Below are 18,241 nucleotides of genomic sequence, written 5' to 3'. Positions count from 1 at the left end.
GTTCGATCAGTGGTTCATAACAAAGAAAGCGTGAGCCAGCTGACCTAGCAACGGTCATATTCTGACGTGCACACTATGCCAACGAATAATTAGAGAATAAAGGTATTGGTTTTTGGAGTGCATCTATCGTCTTATATAACACGGGCGACATCATTATTTTAAGTAAAACTACGAGGCGTAGCCGAGTTGTTTTACGCCAAAAATAATGATGTCGCCCGTGTTATATAAGTGCATAGATTCCCGACAGCAGCTACCAAACAATACCTTTATTTTCATTCTTAAACACTTCAATTCAAATAGAAATATCATAAGTATATTACAAATTTTAATCATGCGCCTTCCGATTGGTTCAGATAGCGAGCACGCGTATCGCGTTGATGCACACGCGCAATTTCCAAACTGGACAATATTGGGGTAAATTTGTTCTTTTATAGAAGGACTATCTAATCCTGCACATTTTGAGACCAGATTGAATCCAATGTGACTTCAAGAAGCAAAGTTACAGGCATTTGATTAGACGAAGGTCCAGTTTTAAAAGTGACAGACTGGCCTATTCAAACTCCACAGACTAGACATATGGTTTGAGAGTGGTTAATGTCTAATGTACGCGCTTGGCTTTAATTTAAAACAAAAGGAACAAAAGAAACAAAAGAAAACTGAAACAAAAGAACTGACAAATAAAATGAAAGTACAGTGAAGTAAAAACTGAAATAAAAACTGCTTTAAATAACGCTTCATTGGAGAAAACTGTGTTGTCTCTTTGTTGCGCTTGTTGGAATCTTTTTGCGTCTAGTATAGGCCAGTTTGTCACTTTTAAAACCGGACCTTCATCTATTCAATTGCTTGTAACTTTACTTCTTGAGGTCACGTTGGATTCAATGTGGTGTCATAAAGTGCAGGATTAGGTAGTGCATCTATTTCAAAAAAAATTACCCCAATATTGTTCAGTTTGGAAATTGTGATTCTTTTTCCCAGTGTAAAGATACTTTATTGGTGCAGTATATAATGAGATTTGTAAGATGCCGTTGACCTGTGGGAGGCTCTAATAAGCATTATTTTTTTCTCGGGTATTATTTCAAGCCTATAATGTCCATGTAGATAGATAGATAGATAGATAGATAGATAAATGGTTTATTAATATGCACTCGCAGTAAAAACTGAATTGCCACATATTTCCAAAATATAATAAACATATTAACACATTATTCATTAAAATTGACATAAAAGATAGCATTTTATCAACACTCATATACTCACGCTTCGAACAGTAAACTCACCACACTACTACGACTCAGACTCCTAACACATTCACAGCGCCCGTCTTCACACACACCCAACACACCCCCTTTACAAACACTCACACACCCCCACACCATCGCCAACACCCCGATCCACACCCGCGACACTAAACGCACAACCACCAAACTCACCCAATCCCACACCCACTCACACACCCACACTTAAACCATTTACTCCATAAATTCAAGGTGAAAAACATCTAAATACATATTTCAAACGAGTACCACAAATTGATGAGAACACATTTGCATCAAAATTGTTCATAATATTGCACATGATAATAATGATAAAAGATCACATTAGCTGGTCATTGTACAGTTTAGTGAGATAGGGTATTGGGCTTTCTTGGTAGCGTTTAGTTCTGCAACGGACAGTGGTCAGATGATCTGAATTACGAAGTAGCCGACTTGTGCTGGTGCCGCGCAGGGGAGGTAGCCATTCGCGGAATTGATGAGAACTCATCATTGCATTGACGAATGTTACACAGATATGTTTCCTTCTCTCAGTCAACACAGTAAGGTTGCATGTGGTCAAAGCTTCATCATAGGTGAAGTATTTGTTGCCCAGGATGATCTTGCAAGCCCGCTTTTGCACACTTTCAATGGCGGATTGTTGTTTGGCGGTGATGCTTGAATGCCAAACTGGGGCAACGTATTCTGTAAGTGGTCTGACGTAGCCAACGTATATTGTCACAAGATCTTCAATCGGCAAGTCAAACCTTTTCAGCAGCTTAAGCATATGAAGCCTACCGTTGGCTTTCTTCAGCATTTGATCAATGTGAGTTGACCATGTCAAGTCAGCTGAGATTTGGACGCCAAGGATTTTGGTGACATCCACCTGATTAAGATCAGTATTACAGAGTTTCAGCACGTGATTTAGCGGTCGCTTTAAGAACGAGATTGACATATATGCGCACTTCTCAGGATTGAGCTTCATGTTGTTCTCATTTGACCAGGCTGACTGATCTTACATGGTGGTAGGCTGCGTTGTTTTGGCTGATTCTATGATGGTCATGTCGTCAACATATTTGAGAACACAGATAGGCGATGGTGTGTCAACAAGTGCAGAATTAATCATGACAAGAAATCCATTGGGACCGAATAAGGTGCCTTGGGGTAAGCTTCCTTCAGCGTTATCCACGATGAAATGGCGCCTTTGTACCGAACACATTGTGCTCTTTGCGTAAGGAAGCTGCAAAGCCACGCAACCACAGGGGGGCGGACTCCAAGATTGATTAATTTGCGAATGAGTACATTGTGGTTTATGCGGTCAAACGCTTTGCTGAAGTCAGTGACCACCAGCGTACTGTGGCTTCCTGGTTTGTCAGCATTTTTGTGTAGCGTATGCAACAGTTTGACAAGGTAGTGCGTAGTCGCCACTCCTTTCCGGTTTCCAAACTGGTTGGGATCAATATGTTCTTGAATATCGTCCATGAGCCACTGATTCATGAATGATTCGGCTACCTTAGCAAAATGGTCCGTTAAAGATATTGGGCGGAGACTGTTATATGTTGCAGGCTTACTCTTGGGGATAGGGACCACCGTGGCCTTTCTCCACTGGGGTGGCACAACACCCTCTGCGTAAGATCTGTTAAGGATGTTGGAGAGTGGTAAGCTCAGTTCATACGAGAATTCGCGGATAATCCTACTTGGTATTCCGTCAGGACCTCCAGCTTTACCGCTCTTTATTTTATTCAGTTTTCTGTACACCTGTATTGTCAGACGATTCAAAAGATGGAAGATCATCCACATTAAGAGGTGGCTGGTCATTAGCAACTGATGCGAAATGTTCATTGATACTATTTGCCACAGCGACAAAGTCACTTGGGTTGACCCCCTGGGGTGGAGCAATGTTTGATTCAGTTTTTGTCATATTAGCCATAACACGAATCTGCTTATACCACTTTGCCGGATTCGCTGATTTTAGTCGCTGTACCCGGTCATGGTAGAAGTTACGCTTTGCTTTGGATATTTCGCGCTGGACTTTGTTGCGCATGATTCTCCAATTGTGAGTGTTACCTTCATGGAAGGATTTCTGTCTCTTACAAATAAGCGATTTAAGAGAGATTTTCTGAGAAATACCGATGAAATGGGAAAAAGGCGGAAGATGGGGGTCAGCAAATTTCAACCATATTTTGGCAATTTAGTAAGTTTGGATAAGTGTTCACAGTAATCAGGTTTAAAAAATCTGGTATACCCCTCCTAGGAAATATGGGACCCCCTAAAATATGCCCCTAACACACATTTCCCTAACTTGTAAAATACCGTTTTATACCATTTTTGAGCAATATTTTGGCGCCTAAGACGACCATTAATGAAATTAAATTTTTGTGCACGAAATCTTTCATCCTTCATCTTCTTGAAAAATATAAAACAATAAATATTTATATTGGGATGTTCCATTTATTTACAGGGAGGGGCCCATATTTCACATTTTACAACTTTTGAAAAAACTGAAATATCCCTCTACTTTGTGACGTCATTGTAAGAGTTCCCCAATCTTTTTCAAATTGTTCATTACAGGAGAGAAGCTCTGTACATAGGTTATTCATATGATGCAATAAAAATCATGGAGACTTCTTTACTTTTCAGAAAACACAAACATGTATTTCCCCAATATATGGCATTGGTATAATGATGCTGTATATTACACCAACATCAAATGTATGATCTTTTCACTGTATCAGTCCCTTACCTTGAGTCAATAGTCAGTTATTGCTTTGAAGAGGTGATCACCACATTTTAAGAATACAAAACAAGTAACTGGGTGCTTCTCTTTTACAGCACATTGGTAAAATCGCCAGTAAATAATGCTCCATGAACTCCCAAACGCGCATTTCCCTGACTTGTAAAATGCGGTTTTATACCATTTTTGAACAATATTTTTGCACCTAAGACGAGCATTTATGAAAGTAAATTTTTGTACACCAAATCTTTCATCCTTCGTCTTCTTAAAAAAGTATAAAACAACAAATATTTATATTGGGATATTCCATTTATTTACAGGGGAGGGCCATATTTCACATTTTACAACTTTTGAAAAAATAAGTGAAATATCCCTCTACTTTGTGACGTCATTGTAAGAGTTCCCCAATTGTTTTCATATTGTTCATAACAGGAGAGAAGCTCTGTACATAGGTTGTTTATATCATGCAATAAAAATTATGGAGACTTCTTTACTTTTCAGAAAACACAAACATATATTTTCCCCATAAACCGGTATGGCATTGGTATAATGATGCTGTATACATATTACACAAACATCAAACGTATGATCTTTTCACTGTTGATCAGTCCTTTATCTCGAGTCAGTTATTTTGAGTCAGTTATTGCTTTGATGAGTTGAGCACCACATTAAGAATACAAACCAAGTACATGGGTGCTTCTTTTTTTTACAGCATATTGGTAAAATCACCAGTAAATAATGCTCCATGAACATATAGGCTTATATTTTAGCGTTATCACGATTATTATGATGATCACAAGCTCCTATTCTGACTTTTAATCATTTTACATGTACAGTCCAACCTCTCTTATCCGGACCTCTTTTATATGGATCTCTCTGTTATCCGGATGTGAAATTTTCACAGGGAAATATGTTTTGATGATTTACCACAGGTAATTCTATGCTCTGAATGCTTAGAATGACATCTATGTTGTAAAAAGCACTCTAAAGCCATCTTTTAGTGTCATTACAGCATGTTTAAAACAATCTTTTGTTGTCACCATTTCAGTACTTGCAGAATTACATGTAATTCACTTATCCGGATTTTTCACTTATCCGGACAATGCTTGGTCCCATCATGGCCGGATAAGAGAGGTTGGACTGTATCAGCACTTTGGGTATAGGAACTAGGCCTATAAGGGCCCATGACACAAAAGTACAAAATCCTATTAACCTTGGGGGGGTAAATCATAATACTAGTAGTGGGCTTTAATTGGTCATGTCTTATTTGACTTAGGCCTATCTCAAAAAAAAAAAAAAAAAAAATGGTCTGGGGTCCACAAAAAGGGTGGGCCTACCGAGCAAAAATCCATTTTGACCAAATTTACCCTTTTTTACTCTACACTTTGAACCATGCCCGTAAACCTCATATTATAGAAAAAAGCTAGACAACAGTTTAAAAATTACATAACAATAATATTAATGATGAAATAGAAAAATAACATACTGTTAAAAATGAAACATGTAGATAAATTGTTTGCTCTTTTTTTACATTTTATATTTTGGTTTATTCTATATTTTTGATATCCAGTGTCAGCTATTCGAATAATAATAAAGGGAAGGCAGTTTCCATGGCAACAACCATTTATACTCATTCAGTCATTTTTAAGCGCATTTCCCCCGCCCGTAACATTTGGTAAATTTTCTTTTAAAATTTTCCAAAAAATTGCCCTTTGGATATAAATGGCTGTTGCCACGGAAACTGCTACAGGCGCAGGCATAATCTACTGCTCGATCCACTCGGAAGGTTCCATCCCCATAATCATCAAGATAAACCCCACTATGCCATCTTTTGTTGCCTCCCTTATTCCAGATGACAGCAACAATATTTTTCTGTGACCTATGACCTCTTGAAATTCATAAGTAATTTGGGGAATTTTGGCCAAAAATTGACCCATTTTCATATTACTTGCATTACAAACGTTTGTATTACACTTTATGTTATTGATAATGATATACATGGATTCTTTAATTTTAGGCTACATATATTAGGAGAATTCAAAGAGAAGACAGTTTCCATGGCAACAGCCATTTATACTAATTTTTAATTCCCCAGTGAATTGAGCAAATGTCCAGGTAAATAAAACATGCTATTTTATTAATCACTCAAATGGATATGAAATTATTTAATACAAGAAAGGTAGACCTTCTCCGAATTACTGCGAACGGAGCCAGTTTTGATAATAGTTTTGGTATCAAAATAGTAAGCGTCACTTTTCAACAGTTTCAATAAAAAATTGGCTGTAAAGATAGCCATGAAATTAAAGCTTAAGGGCTCGGATAGGGATGTTTTTAATTATTTTTTGGGACCTTAGAACATTTTGAATATGTCCTTCTGATATTAAATAATGTAAAATATATATATTAAATTCGCGATATAATACACATTTTATAAAAATTTATACATTTTTTTAAAATTTAACAGTCCTCAAAGTAAAGTGTATAAATATGATGATATGTACTTAAGGTGGGACTACACCTCTTGATAAATTTGTGACTATTTTTGCATTTTTCTCAAAACTAATAAAACACTGGTAACAAAAGTTATGTATATTATAGGGGCAAGGAATCCAGTTACTACACTGGAATTTCAGTGACTCAAGATAAGTAGTTATTGATTTATTGATCAAATATTGGTTTCCCTCATTTTTGACTGTAACTCCACAACTGTTGTCAGTGCAGTAGTTAGTACTCCTTGCCCCTATAATATACATATCTTACTTGTCACCAATGCGCTATAATTTGTGATAAAAATGCAAAAATAGGCACAAAATTGGCGAAGGGTGTAGTACCACCTTAAGGCCGACAATCAATTGAAAATTTTGACCTTAATCTGATATAGATTTTTTTTTCCCAAAACACCAAAGCAGGTTAGGTCTTTTTGGGAAAAATCCGAGCCCTTAAATGAAAATGTATTCTTTATTTAATACAACTAGAGAGGATGTAAAAATTGAAAAATATTGCCACGCATGGTAGAAAATGCCACTTAAAAATGTTGATTTTTATGCAATATGATGGAGAGAGAGAGGAGGGGAGAGAGAGAGGAGGAGGAAGAGAGAGAGAGAGAGCACTCATAGGAACCTCAATACAAATCCCAAAATCAATTGAATGTCAACAGCATGATTGGTATTTCAAAAATTAAAAATCATAGATAGATAAGCATTTTTATGTTAATCATAATAACACCCCTACTTGATGAATGTATCATTCCAATATTACTATTGTCTTTGTTGTTCACTACATGTGATAGAAAATAATTGTAGGCTATATCTACCTTGGAAGAAAGAGATAATATTCATTTGAGGATGCATATAAGCATGATGCAATTTTTAAATCAAAACAAAGGGAATTTTAGTACTAACACGGGGTATTGACACCCAACAAATAATGGAATAGTCCTTTTTTAAGCATTTCTACAGCAAAATTTAGGCCCCAAACTTATTAGGCAACAGTATTGTTGATGTTGTTTACTTCTAATATGCTCACTTTTTATCCAATTTCTTTTCAAACATGGAAAATCACCGAACATAAGTTTATAGCTTAGAAATATCGCGGTTGCATTTTCTGAAAAAGGGCATAAAATAAGATGTGCTCATTTTAAAACAGAAAAAGTCTCCATGATTTTTATTTGCTCAATTGTTTGGCCTATATTTACTTTATCCAACATACCAATAACTTTTACAAAAATATTGGGGAACTCTCACAATCATCTTGTAAACTTGGCTTCAAAATTGGGATTTTTAACATTTATAAAATTGCTGAAAAGGCCATTACACCCCTCTCTGAAAATGGAACAATCCAAACTTTTTCTAAAGAATTTGTAATTGCTCTGTCGAGACAAAATGTGCATAATTACTGTGAAGTATAAATAAATTGTCTGCAAATTGGTGTTATTACGTGGCTCTAGTCGAAAGTTAGCGCAAATTTCGAAGTTTTTGTGTCTGAGAAGACAATCCCAGGGGTTCATTTTGAGGGGGGTCCAGTATCTCCCAGTGGGGGTCCTCAAAACTTTTTAATACCTCCACTGTTAATACTCATGGACACATGTTTGATTGACAAAATATGAACAAAATTTGCTGACCCCCATCTTCCACCTACCATCTGAGTCTATCGGATAAACTCTCTTAATAGCTGGAGTGATCCAAGGTTTGTCATGTACATGAAGTTTCACTTTGCGACAAGGGAAGTGAAGTTGTATTGCCGAGTTCAGAGTTTTGTAGAAGGCACTGGTCTTATCACCTGTATTTGCCGCTTCAGTGACCTCAGTCCATGTATGACTAGTAATCCATCTGCCAAACTCGCGAAGATTAGAGTCTTTCAGGGGTCGTACTTTGCGGGTGTGAACGCTGTTGGATCTGATTTCATGATCCTTAGGAGTCCATAATACAGTACGATGATCACTAGTCCCGATTGGGGCGCTGAATGTAAAACGTGGATAAGTTGGTCACTATCTTATCCAAAATGCTGTCACCTCTAGTTGGCTTGTCCACCACTTGGGCAAACTTGTGACTAGCAGCAAGGATCTGGGTGATATCAAGTTGGTTAACGTCACCTATCAGGGAAATACCAGCATCTGGGTGTTTGGTGCTAATTTTGTCAATACCATCAAGCAAATGTTCAATGAGCTCTTGTTCGTGGGGATCGCCCGGGGTATGTATATTACAGCATAGTACAGTACAGAGATGGCCCGAGGAAGGCGTTGGGGGCGTGCTTTGAACCACAGTACCTCTAGATTGTCTAGGACTGTGATGTCAGTATTTTGTGGATTCAATTCATTGCGGACGTAGCAGGCTACTCCTCCCCCTGCGCGGGTAGACCTTGATTTTGTGAGCAATTCATACCCTTCAAGTTGATAATGTTCAATTGGTTTGTTAGAAGTAAACCAAGATTCAGAAATGGCACAGACATCAGCCTGATTCCCAATAACCGTCGATCTGAACTCATCAAATTTTTTATTCACATATCTAGTATGTGTAGCTATACTAGATATATATATATATATAGCTAGTAAACTCGTTGTGGCAATATACTTGCCGAATAACGCGTACTTTAATAAAGTGGAATCTGTAAAAGAAATAAATAACAATGAAGAAAATAAAAATTGCCAAAGGAATGACTTATTAAGAATAAAATGTGTTCTATTGATTCAATTCAAATCGGGCACCATGATTTACTCATTGCAGGCTATGAACACGATTATAGGGATTGTTAATAAGATAAGTACTTCATAATATTCCTACTTCTGGAAAATCTACTTTTTCATGCCAGGTACTTCTGGCACTGCCCGATGCACGTGTGCACAAGTAGTGCTGACGCGCAAAGATATAATAGGACTTGTTAAAATATAAAATGACAAACTCGAGGATAGTACAGCAGAGATTCAGATGTCACAATATGAAATTAGAATAAATACTCTGCCTTTTAAACCAGGTAGTACCGCAATTGGGTGTCACTAATTGGTATACAGTTAATATTCATATTCTTTTATATATACGATGCTTCAGTTTTTACACAAACATATTTCATTGAAAACCCTTACACTTGGCTTTTTCTAAAAGGCAATTAGACTTCCTTAGCCTGAGCAACACATTAACATTAAATAGATTTTATTCAAAAAACACCATTAGAAACATTTCATTATGGCGTATACTGCTGTGGGGAACTATAATGAGATTTGTAAGATGTTGTTGACCTGTGGGAGGCTCTAATAATCATTATTTTTTCCCGGGTATTATTTCAAGCCTATAGTGTCCATGTATAGCTATACTAGATATATACAGTAGCTAGTAGGCTATAGCTCACAAATTGTTTCTCTGCAGTTGAGGACTCCGACTCGTGGTGGCAATATGCTTGCCGAATATTCAGACTATATGTACGAAAAACGCGTACATTAAGAAAATGGAATCTGTAAAAGAAATCATTAACAATAAGGAATGCTTTTAAGGATAAAATGTGTTCTATTGATTCAATTCAAATCGGGCACCGCGAATAAGTACTTCATTATATTCCCACTTTTGGAAAATCTACATTTTCATGGCAGGTAATTATAATATCACACTGCCCCCTGCATATGTGCTCAAGTAGTGCTGGCGCGCAAACATAGGACTTGTTAACATGTAAAAGGACAAACTCGAGGATAGTACAGCAGTGATTCGGATATCATTTCTCTATATTATAAAAACATATTTGCATAATAATGCAGTTGGCCGTACTTGAAATATAAATTGTTAATTTTTCAATATCGGATATTTTGACACCAAAATTCCCAAAATACGCACACGGTTGAGTTAGTACATGTTTGGCTGCTATATTAAAAAGAAATTCATACAAAGGCATCTTGCATCATTCCTCAACGCTTGGAATTGCCCCTTTACATCTGTAAGTCAAATACGATATTTTTTCTTTAACCAAGATAATAAACAATCAAATGAATCAGATGACCATTAAAAACAAACAAATATGACTTTTGTTGTTAACAATAGGTCAGTGACACATCACTCAACAATGTTACTGCCCACAGTTCCAAACTCACTTGACTTTTGCATAACTGTTGACAACGTTATCAACTAGTTATATCTCCAGGGTTGTACAACAGCCTTTCCGGAGTTTACACTTTTATTTCAAAACTTACTACTTGACAGCCACTTTAACTATTGCCTTCTGGTGAGAAGATATTGCATACTTGAATACTTGTCATGTATTGACGAGGACGTTACGTTTACAAAGGGGCACTTGTAAAATGACGAGCGCGTGAAGGAATCAATATGAAAAAAGTAACGTTAAATAAAATGACAATAAAAATCGTGTTCACCACAATTTTCTCCATTAAAAACTTGCCCATATGGTTCAAATAAAAAATTCAGGCTCTTGCCCAAGACCCCAATTTTCCGATTCCTATCCCAGGGTCTTTTCCGATTCCAGGCCTCCACGTAAATATTAAACGTCAATATTAAAGCGTTATATTTGGTACCAATATATAGCTACAAGTACATACATACCCCACATAATGGCGCTATGACATCAATAATGTGAGGACGCCTATGCAAATTTGGGAAGTTCAAGATATGTACACAAGTATACTATAATCAAAATTTTCTCCTAAATATAAACAGAAATGACTATAAAAGAAAATGAGTATTTTCACCTAACTAAAAACTGTTATCACTAAAAGGAGCGCAAAGGATGTATCTACGATTAGCTTAGGTCGTTTGGGCGTGTTTTTAAGACGGATACAAAATCTTAGGGGCTATTCCCCCCCCTCCTTCGTAGTTCTAGGGTTAAAGGTTGCAACTTGTATTGACTTGAAAGTCAGCGCAAAGCCGCGTTGACAATGTTTTTTTCTTTTTCTGCTTTTGTACGTTTGCTTGCCTGGATTATTCATAAATCAAATAGCTATCGGTAATATCACAACCTGTTTATGGCAAATTGAAAGCGACATTACTTTAGGTTTAGGGAGATACCATATTGTCTAATAGTAATATTCTAATCTAATACCGGTCGATAGAATACAGCAAAATGGCTTTAAAATACAAGTATTAAAGAACATAGCCAAACATTAAGTTGTGAAATGAGAACGATAGAGTAGTAACCTATTTTGTAGTGTAATAGTCTTTGAAGCCTCAGAATTCAGAGCTTCATACATGGATGAAAATATATGCTGAAATGTATGCTGCCAACGAGGGCAGATGGGTTCGTTTTAATTACATTCATGATCTACATAATGCAATTACAATTATTTTGCTGGAAACAGCAATTCTGATTGCATCCCTTGAGAATACCGTTTAAATTGGAAATTTAGCTTTTCATTCATCAATTTTAAAAATTGTAATTCAGTATACGATACACTTGTCACTGCCATGATCACTTCGTTTTGACATGATTATAAGTGACATTGACATGCTACATGTTGACACTACGTGATATTTCTCCCACATATTCATGTTCTTTAAGACAATTCGAGTGCGCAGATTCATATAAACAGTCTATTTATTGTGGTGCAAAAGGGGAACGTTTTTCCCTTTACTTAATCTAAAAACATTTTACATCAGAGACTCTGTAAGCTCTTCAGTGGTGTTCATAGGTAAATGGAAATATGCCTGTTGCTTGAAGGCGTTCTTCAACATGTTCAATTTAATTGTGTCAAGCACCACTGGGATACCCTTTTGAGGAAACCAAAAAGGCATACTGTTTACATAGTATAAATCAGGCAAGATTTAAGCTTTAGGTATTGTATGCATCTGTATAAACAATGAAAAGGGTTCATATGCTCCGGTTGATATACAGCTTGTCTCAAAAAAATTGTGCAAGTAAAAAGCGCCCTCTTTGGCAATTAGAAAATACAGTTGTGACATGAGAAAGTGTTTTCTGATCATGCCATACGTACAAGAGGTCCCATTCTTTGGAATTCTTTAGATAAAAATCTGAAAGCTTCAAAATCTGTCAAACATTTCCGCAATGAATTTAAAAAAAACTTATTTCTCAATATAATTATTTTTTTCCGTGAGCACGTCCCCGTCCCTTGTCTTGTCTTTTGGTTGTGTTTGGTAAAATTGTTTTTTATTTTTTGTGCTAATTTCATTTGATTTTAGGGAAAGGCTAACTTTCAGGCCTTTTTGGTCCTCCATATGTATCGTGTTTGTGCATTTTTTGATGTAATGTAATGTAATGATTTTATGGAAAAAAAATTATGAGTGATCCTCGCTCATAGTTAATGTGTTCCAAAGCCTAATGCTATTATCTATCCATGTCATTAACTGTGTGTTTCATTTTAATCTTTGATGTAGCCAAACCTCATCCGTGGACACATTTCTTAAAGACGGCATATCTTCAAAAAATGTGAGACGATTAAAATAATTGTGTTTTAATAATAATAATCTTCGTCGGCACTTGTGTCCTTTAACGGAAAAAAACTGAAGATTCCCTGAAACCGTCAAAATAAACTGAGCTCAAAAAGAAACTTATAATTTTTTACAACTTGTGAATCACAAGGTCATATCTTACAATAATGTCAATCAAAATGAACCAAAATTGCACACAGGATTACTTTAATACAGCTACTCAAAACACATGTCAGTAACCAAGCAGTTGTTCAAATGACACAACAGCAAAATGCACTGTCATGGGACAGCTTCCTGGACTTCCTCCACTTTCAGAGCCCAACATTTGGCACCCAGCACAACATATCTGTGAGAATGCACACAAGATCCTTGCACAGATGATAAAACGGTGCTGCTTTCTGCTTTTCCTACACTTTTTTCATGAAACAGGGCTGGGCTGTGAATGGGGTCCAGGAAACTGTTCCATGTCAGTGCATTTTGCTGTTGTGTCAATTGGATAACTGCTTGGTTACTGACATGTGTTAAGAGCAGAGTATTGAAGTAAACCTGTGTGTAATTTTGGTTCAATTTGATGGACAGGATTTCAAGATATGACCTTGTGAAAAATGATAAGTTTCTTTTTGAGCTCAGTTTATATAATATAACTTTTACTTTCAAGTCAAAAGGCCATCAAATGCCTGTTTGACTAGAATGATATTAATCAAATGTTCTATTTATCAAAATATGTTCACTCGAATGTGTTCTGCATCGCTGTCTTATTATTAAAATATCCTTGTGGCTATATTTTATTAGCATTAGTGTGTGCATCTCATACTGATTCAAGCGATCTGTTACTAGCAATTTGTTTATGCTACGTTGCTTAAAGCAACCATTGTATTATCCGTGTAGCTTTTGGTAACATGACAAACGTATCCTCTGTTTAAACGTTTCCTCTATTACCATGACAAGTGTTCATGGTTTTTTCATTGGCCGAAGTGCACATGTCTCTTTCGAAGCAACTTGGGCCAGGCTAATAAAATACCTACCAACAACATTTTTAATATCATGAGCCTGAGCACATAACCGCTGCACCATAATGCATTTTATCTTTTTTTGCATGTCAAGGTCAATGTATGCATCAACAGCAGTTACGCTGACCGCTTGTTGCCTAGCCTTCCGTTTGAATCCCTGGAAAGCCTGAATTGAAGCTACATGTGCTTACAAGATATATCTAATTCCTGAATGAGCACCTTAACAGAACTGGTCCTTACTGTTGGAGATGCCAAGAAGATGGACTTCTCTGTCGTCCACTTGCCCATTGTGCACATACTCTTGCTATTACATTTACTCTGATTTGTATTAATTTGTGTACAATAAATTTTCACATTTGATCTTTTCAGTCACTGTACTCCCACAGTTTGTTAGCTTCCCAAGTAGACTACTTTGTTTGGATTGCGGTTTACATGCTTAACACGGCTGTCTATGGATGAGATTGTCGGATTTCTGGCCTACTAAAATTGGCCATGATGTAAATGCATCTTTAAATGGAACTGGCTTGTGATTGGTCACCCAGATCTCGCTATGGTTTAAATCCTCCTGGCACGTGTCATTTCCATTAACTACATCGTACACAATAATCTGTGGAATTTGTGGCGCTTTTATGTTTAGCGCATCTTGTACTTCCATGCTTTTTGCATGCGGTTAAATTGGATTGATAAACAAGTATGATTGACAGTGTGTATTAGGGACATAAGTCCCGGGTGAAAGTCTAGCTAAATATCCAAAGTACATAGTCGAATTTTTCACTCGGGCTTTCGCGATCAATAAAGTGGTAGATTCCAAAATCAGAGATTTCAGTATTGAGCCAGTTCAATTATACTAAGATATTCAATAACATGGGCATAAATATACTAAATTACTGTGACTAATTATAACTAATAATATATATATAAACTATGACCATTTGCTTGCTTACTTGCTTATGTCGACTTGTCTAGTCGGACTCCCCTGATGGCTCGCCACACGACTCTGTCCTGCATGCAGTTCCTAATGTCTTGTCTCTATGAACATTTACTATATACTTTTAATTCTAATAAACATCAGTATAATTTTGAGATCAACGGAATGCGTTCATCATCATTAAAAACCCATTTTTATTTATCAAAATTCGACTATGACATAGTCTACTAAGAAGATTACTGTGGTAACTTAGCTTTATGATTATTACAGTATCTTTTCTTGTAAAATGCCAAATGCAATTTTATTGGAGTTAAAAGATTCCATAGTAAAATTTGAAGAACAACTGACTTGTTTTCCATACAGTTTCAGCAATCCACTCTGTTGTCATTCTCAATACTGAATACCAATTAATACTTTGCTGGGTGGTATGACGTCATCTGAAGATGATAACGCCCTCTGTATCAATTCATATGACTAAGTTGAAATTCCCCTCGTTGCCGTTTATTAGGCTGTCCTTCCTTTTGGTTGGTTTTATTTGAATCCTCAATGGATTGGCTTGAGGTGAATGTTCAATAATGTCAATATTCCTTTGTCTTAATATACATGCACGTAGTCTTTACATGTACAAAAATGTTCGGACCTAAATTTTCTATGAAATCGACACAGAAACTGCTGAAAGTTGAGATATTAATAACCACGCCCTTAAATGTTTGCCATGAAATATTTTGTTAACAAATTTATTTTTTGTTATTTATTTCCGCGATCATTGTGCTATACTTATATTATTTCAACACTCATCCCTGAATGAAAGACAAAATACACAAATTCGTTGCAGCCTAGATTAGTTTTCATTCCTATTCATTATAGGCCAGAATAAAATGTATAACAAATCTCCCCAATGTTATTGTTAAATCCGAAATTTGGATTGTGTATTTGATAATATGTTTGGAGTGTTCCAGGTTCAAACTAATATATTTTTCCTAACACTCATCTTACTGAGGTGGAAAATGGGCTTAACGGATTTTCCCTTTCACATTAAAACGCTCACAATGCGACCAAGTGACTCGAGCCAATCTAAAGATCACCATTTGCTATTAGGCCGTATAAAATTAATGTTTTGGTTCTCGTCCAGAGGATTTTCATGAATTGATGAGGGAGGGAGGTTTTTTTTTTTTTTTTTTTTTTTTTCAATGTAAAATTAGCATTGTCAGTAGTTTTCGGTCTTCTCCAACAGTGCTCGAGGAAACGATGAGGCCCTTTTTTTCTTTTTTCAAATGTGAGATTCTGAGGATAAACCCCTAGAGTACCACAAAAGACTTGGAAGTGATGCTTGTTCTCTAATAAACTTATTTATATGTATGAAGATTTCATAAATCATTCCAAAGTCTAAAAAATTGAAAAATCTAAAAAAAAAAAAAAAATCTGACAAATCCCAGAAATTGAGGAGGAGGGACGAGAACCAAAATATTAATTTTACACGGCCTTATTTGGACAATTTTTCTTTCCATCGTTCTGGTATGAGATTATAAAGCCCACTAATATTTATTTTTACTCTTTTAGAAAGTTTGTGATATTTATATTTGTGATTTTCAAAGTCCAGTGAAAATTGTTAGTCCGAATGTTAGGGTTATGGTTATATTATGGGTAGGGTGAGGCTTAGGGTAAGAATTAAAGCTTGCACTAATAAACTCTAGGAGTATCGAACCTTAGAACAAGTGGACATTAACTGTTTCTACGACTGTTTGCCAAATATCATTTGATAATTGCACTTACACAATGGCGTCATAGTAACATGATTACGGAATACCTGGAAAATATATGTTGGACCAACATATACCAACATTGTTGTTATAATTACTGTTTTTGTATATTTTTTTTTGTATCATTTGATAATAGCTGTCCATTTGTATCAGATCGAACAGCATTCGGATTTAATATGGAAGTCCAGATAGGGAAAATACGTCAGCTCAATCCATAGCTACCCCGTGGGTACTTCGCAATCTATCAATAGTATATTGAATGCGATATATTGCTCAAGTGGCTATATCTTTAGGAAGCTTGAAGCTTAAACAGGAATGGAGAGTGTAATCTGAGACATATGGCTTCAAATCCGCTCCAATTAGTTTATATAGCTTAGCAGGTATTACGTTGATGAAAATGTTCAATTTGTTAGTTATATATATTTTAAAAGTAATCCCGACTTGTCAAGTCCATTTTTCATCAAGACTAAACACGGATCAGCGCTTCTATTCAATCGAGGTGCAAGATGTTTTACTCATGCATCTTCAAAATTAATTTCAATAGGTTGTATGTACTATGTTGATGGCTAATTGTATACGACATTGCTCTGGTAGAGGTGCTATATTGTCTAATATCTTAAACCCAGCAAACACGGAATTGTTTTTAAAACGTCATGAACGTGTTATAAACGCGCATTGATTTTGGTCAAAACGTTTTAATAACATTTAAATATCGGGTTATATAAATATGGTCATGAATACATTTTTGAAATTTTCTATTATGAAAAAGTTTAAAATGTTGTCAAAATGTTATTGTAAGATATTTTGAAAACACTCAAAAATGTTTCCTAAATGTTATAACTAGACTTTTCTGTAAAATGTTTTGTATTTGCGGGGAACTGAGTCTGGATGATAGAATCTAAGCAAAATCCAGACATTTTAAAACGTTTTAAACAGGTTATATTTTGGGTATTTGGTTTTGGTAAAATGTTTTAATAACATTAAAATGTCGGGTTATAGAAAGGTCATGGAAACGTTTTAAAACGTTATGTATGAAAACACACTGCAAAACTATTTTTAAAATGTTATTGTAAAATATATTTTTGCAAACAATTTTTGCCAAGTATTTTGCAAACACTTAAATAACATCATGTTAGAATAGGTTATCAAAAATATTTTTAATGTTATGAAAATGATTTATACCATTTATATACACTTTATTAACCCGACATTTTAACGTTTTCTATCAACCTTTTCTAACCTTTGACGAATGATGTCGAAAACGTTTTGTGTTTGCTTGGATGTATGTTAAATTAAATCTGTACTGAATAAGTCTCTAAAGCTATTGAAATGTGGAGCCAATTTTTTGTGTGTATTGTTTAAGAAAGAAAGAAAGAAAGAAAGAAAAAAAAAAAAAAAGAAAGAAAGAAAGAAAGAAAGAAAGAAAGAAAGAAAGAAAGAACGAAAGAAAGAAAGAAAGAAAGAAAGAAAGAAAGAAAGAAAGAAAGAAAGAAAGAAAGAAAGAAAGAAAGAAAGAAAGAAAGAAAGAAAGAAAGAAAGAAAGAAAGAAAGAAAGAAAGAAAGAAAGAAAAGAAAGAAAGAAAGAAAGAAAGATGAACTTTGACATAATGTGGGTGTGATATTTCACCGAAATTTAATATTCGTGAAATGCAAATTGGGTGGTAAGAATTATAAACAATCTCG

At 35.6% G+C, this 18,241-nt stretch overlaps 2 protein-coding genes across 2 annotated transcripts in view; one reads left to right on the top strand and one right to left on the bottom strand.

Annotated features, from left to right (window-relative positions):
• LOC140159335 (arg8-vasotocin receptor-like) overlaps window positions 1-18,241 on the top strand; it is a 199,256-nt gene that overhangs the window by 146,662 nt on the left and 34,353 nt on the right. The window lies entirely within an intron of this gene.
• LOC140159648 (uncharacterized) lies at window positions 1,594-2,235 on the bottom strand. Its single transcript, XM_072183143.1, has one exon. The coding sequence runs from the start codon at window positions 2,233-2,235 to the stop codon at window positions 1,594-1,596; it is 642 nt and encodes a 213-aa protein (XP_072039244.1).

Source organism: Amphiura filiformis, chromosome 8 (genome assembly GCF_039555335.1).
Source record: "Amphiura filiformis chromosome 8, Afil_fr2py, whole genome shotgun sequence".
NCBI classification, from domain to species: domain Eukaryota; kingdom Metazoa; phylum Echinodermata; class Ophiuroidea; order Amphilepidida; family Amphiuridae; genus Amphiura; species Amphiura filiformis.
Note: the sequence above shows the minus strand (reverse complement) of the source record. Positions and strands in the feature narration are given on the sequence as shown.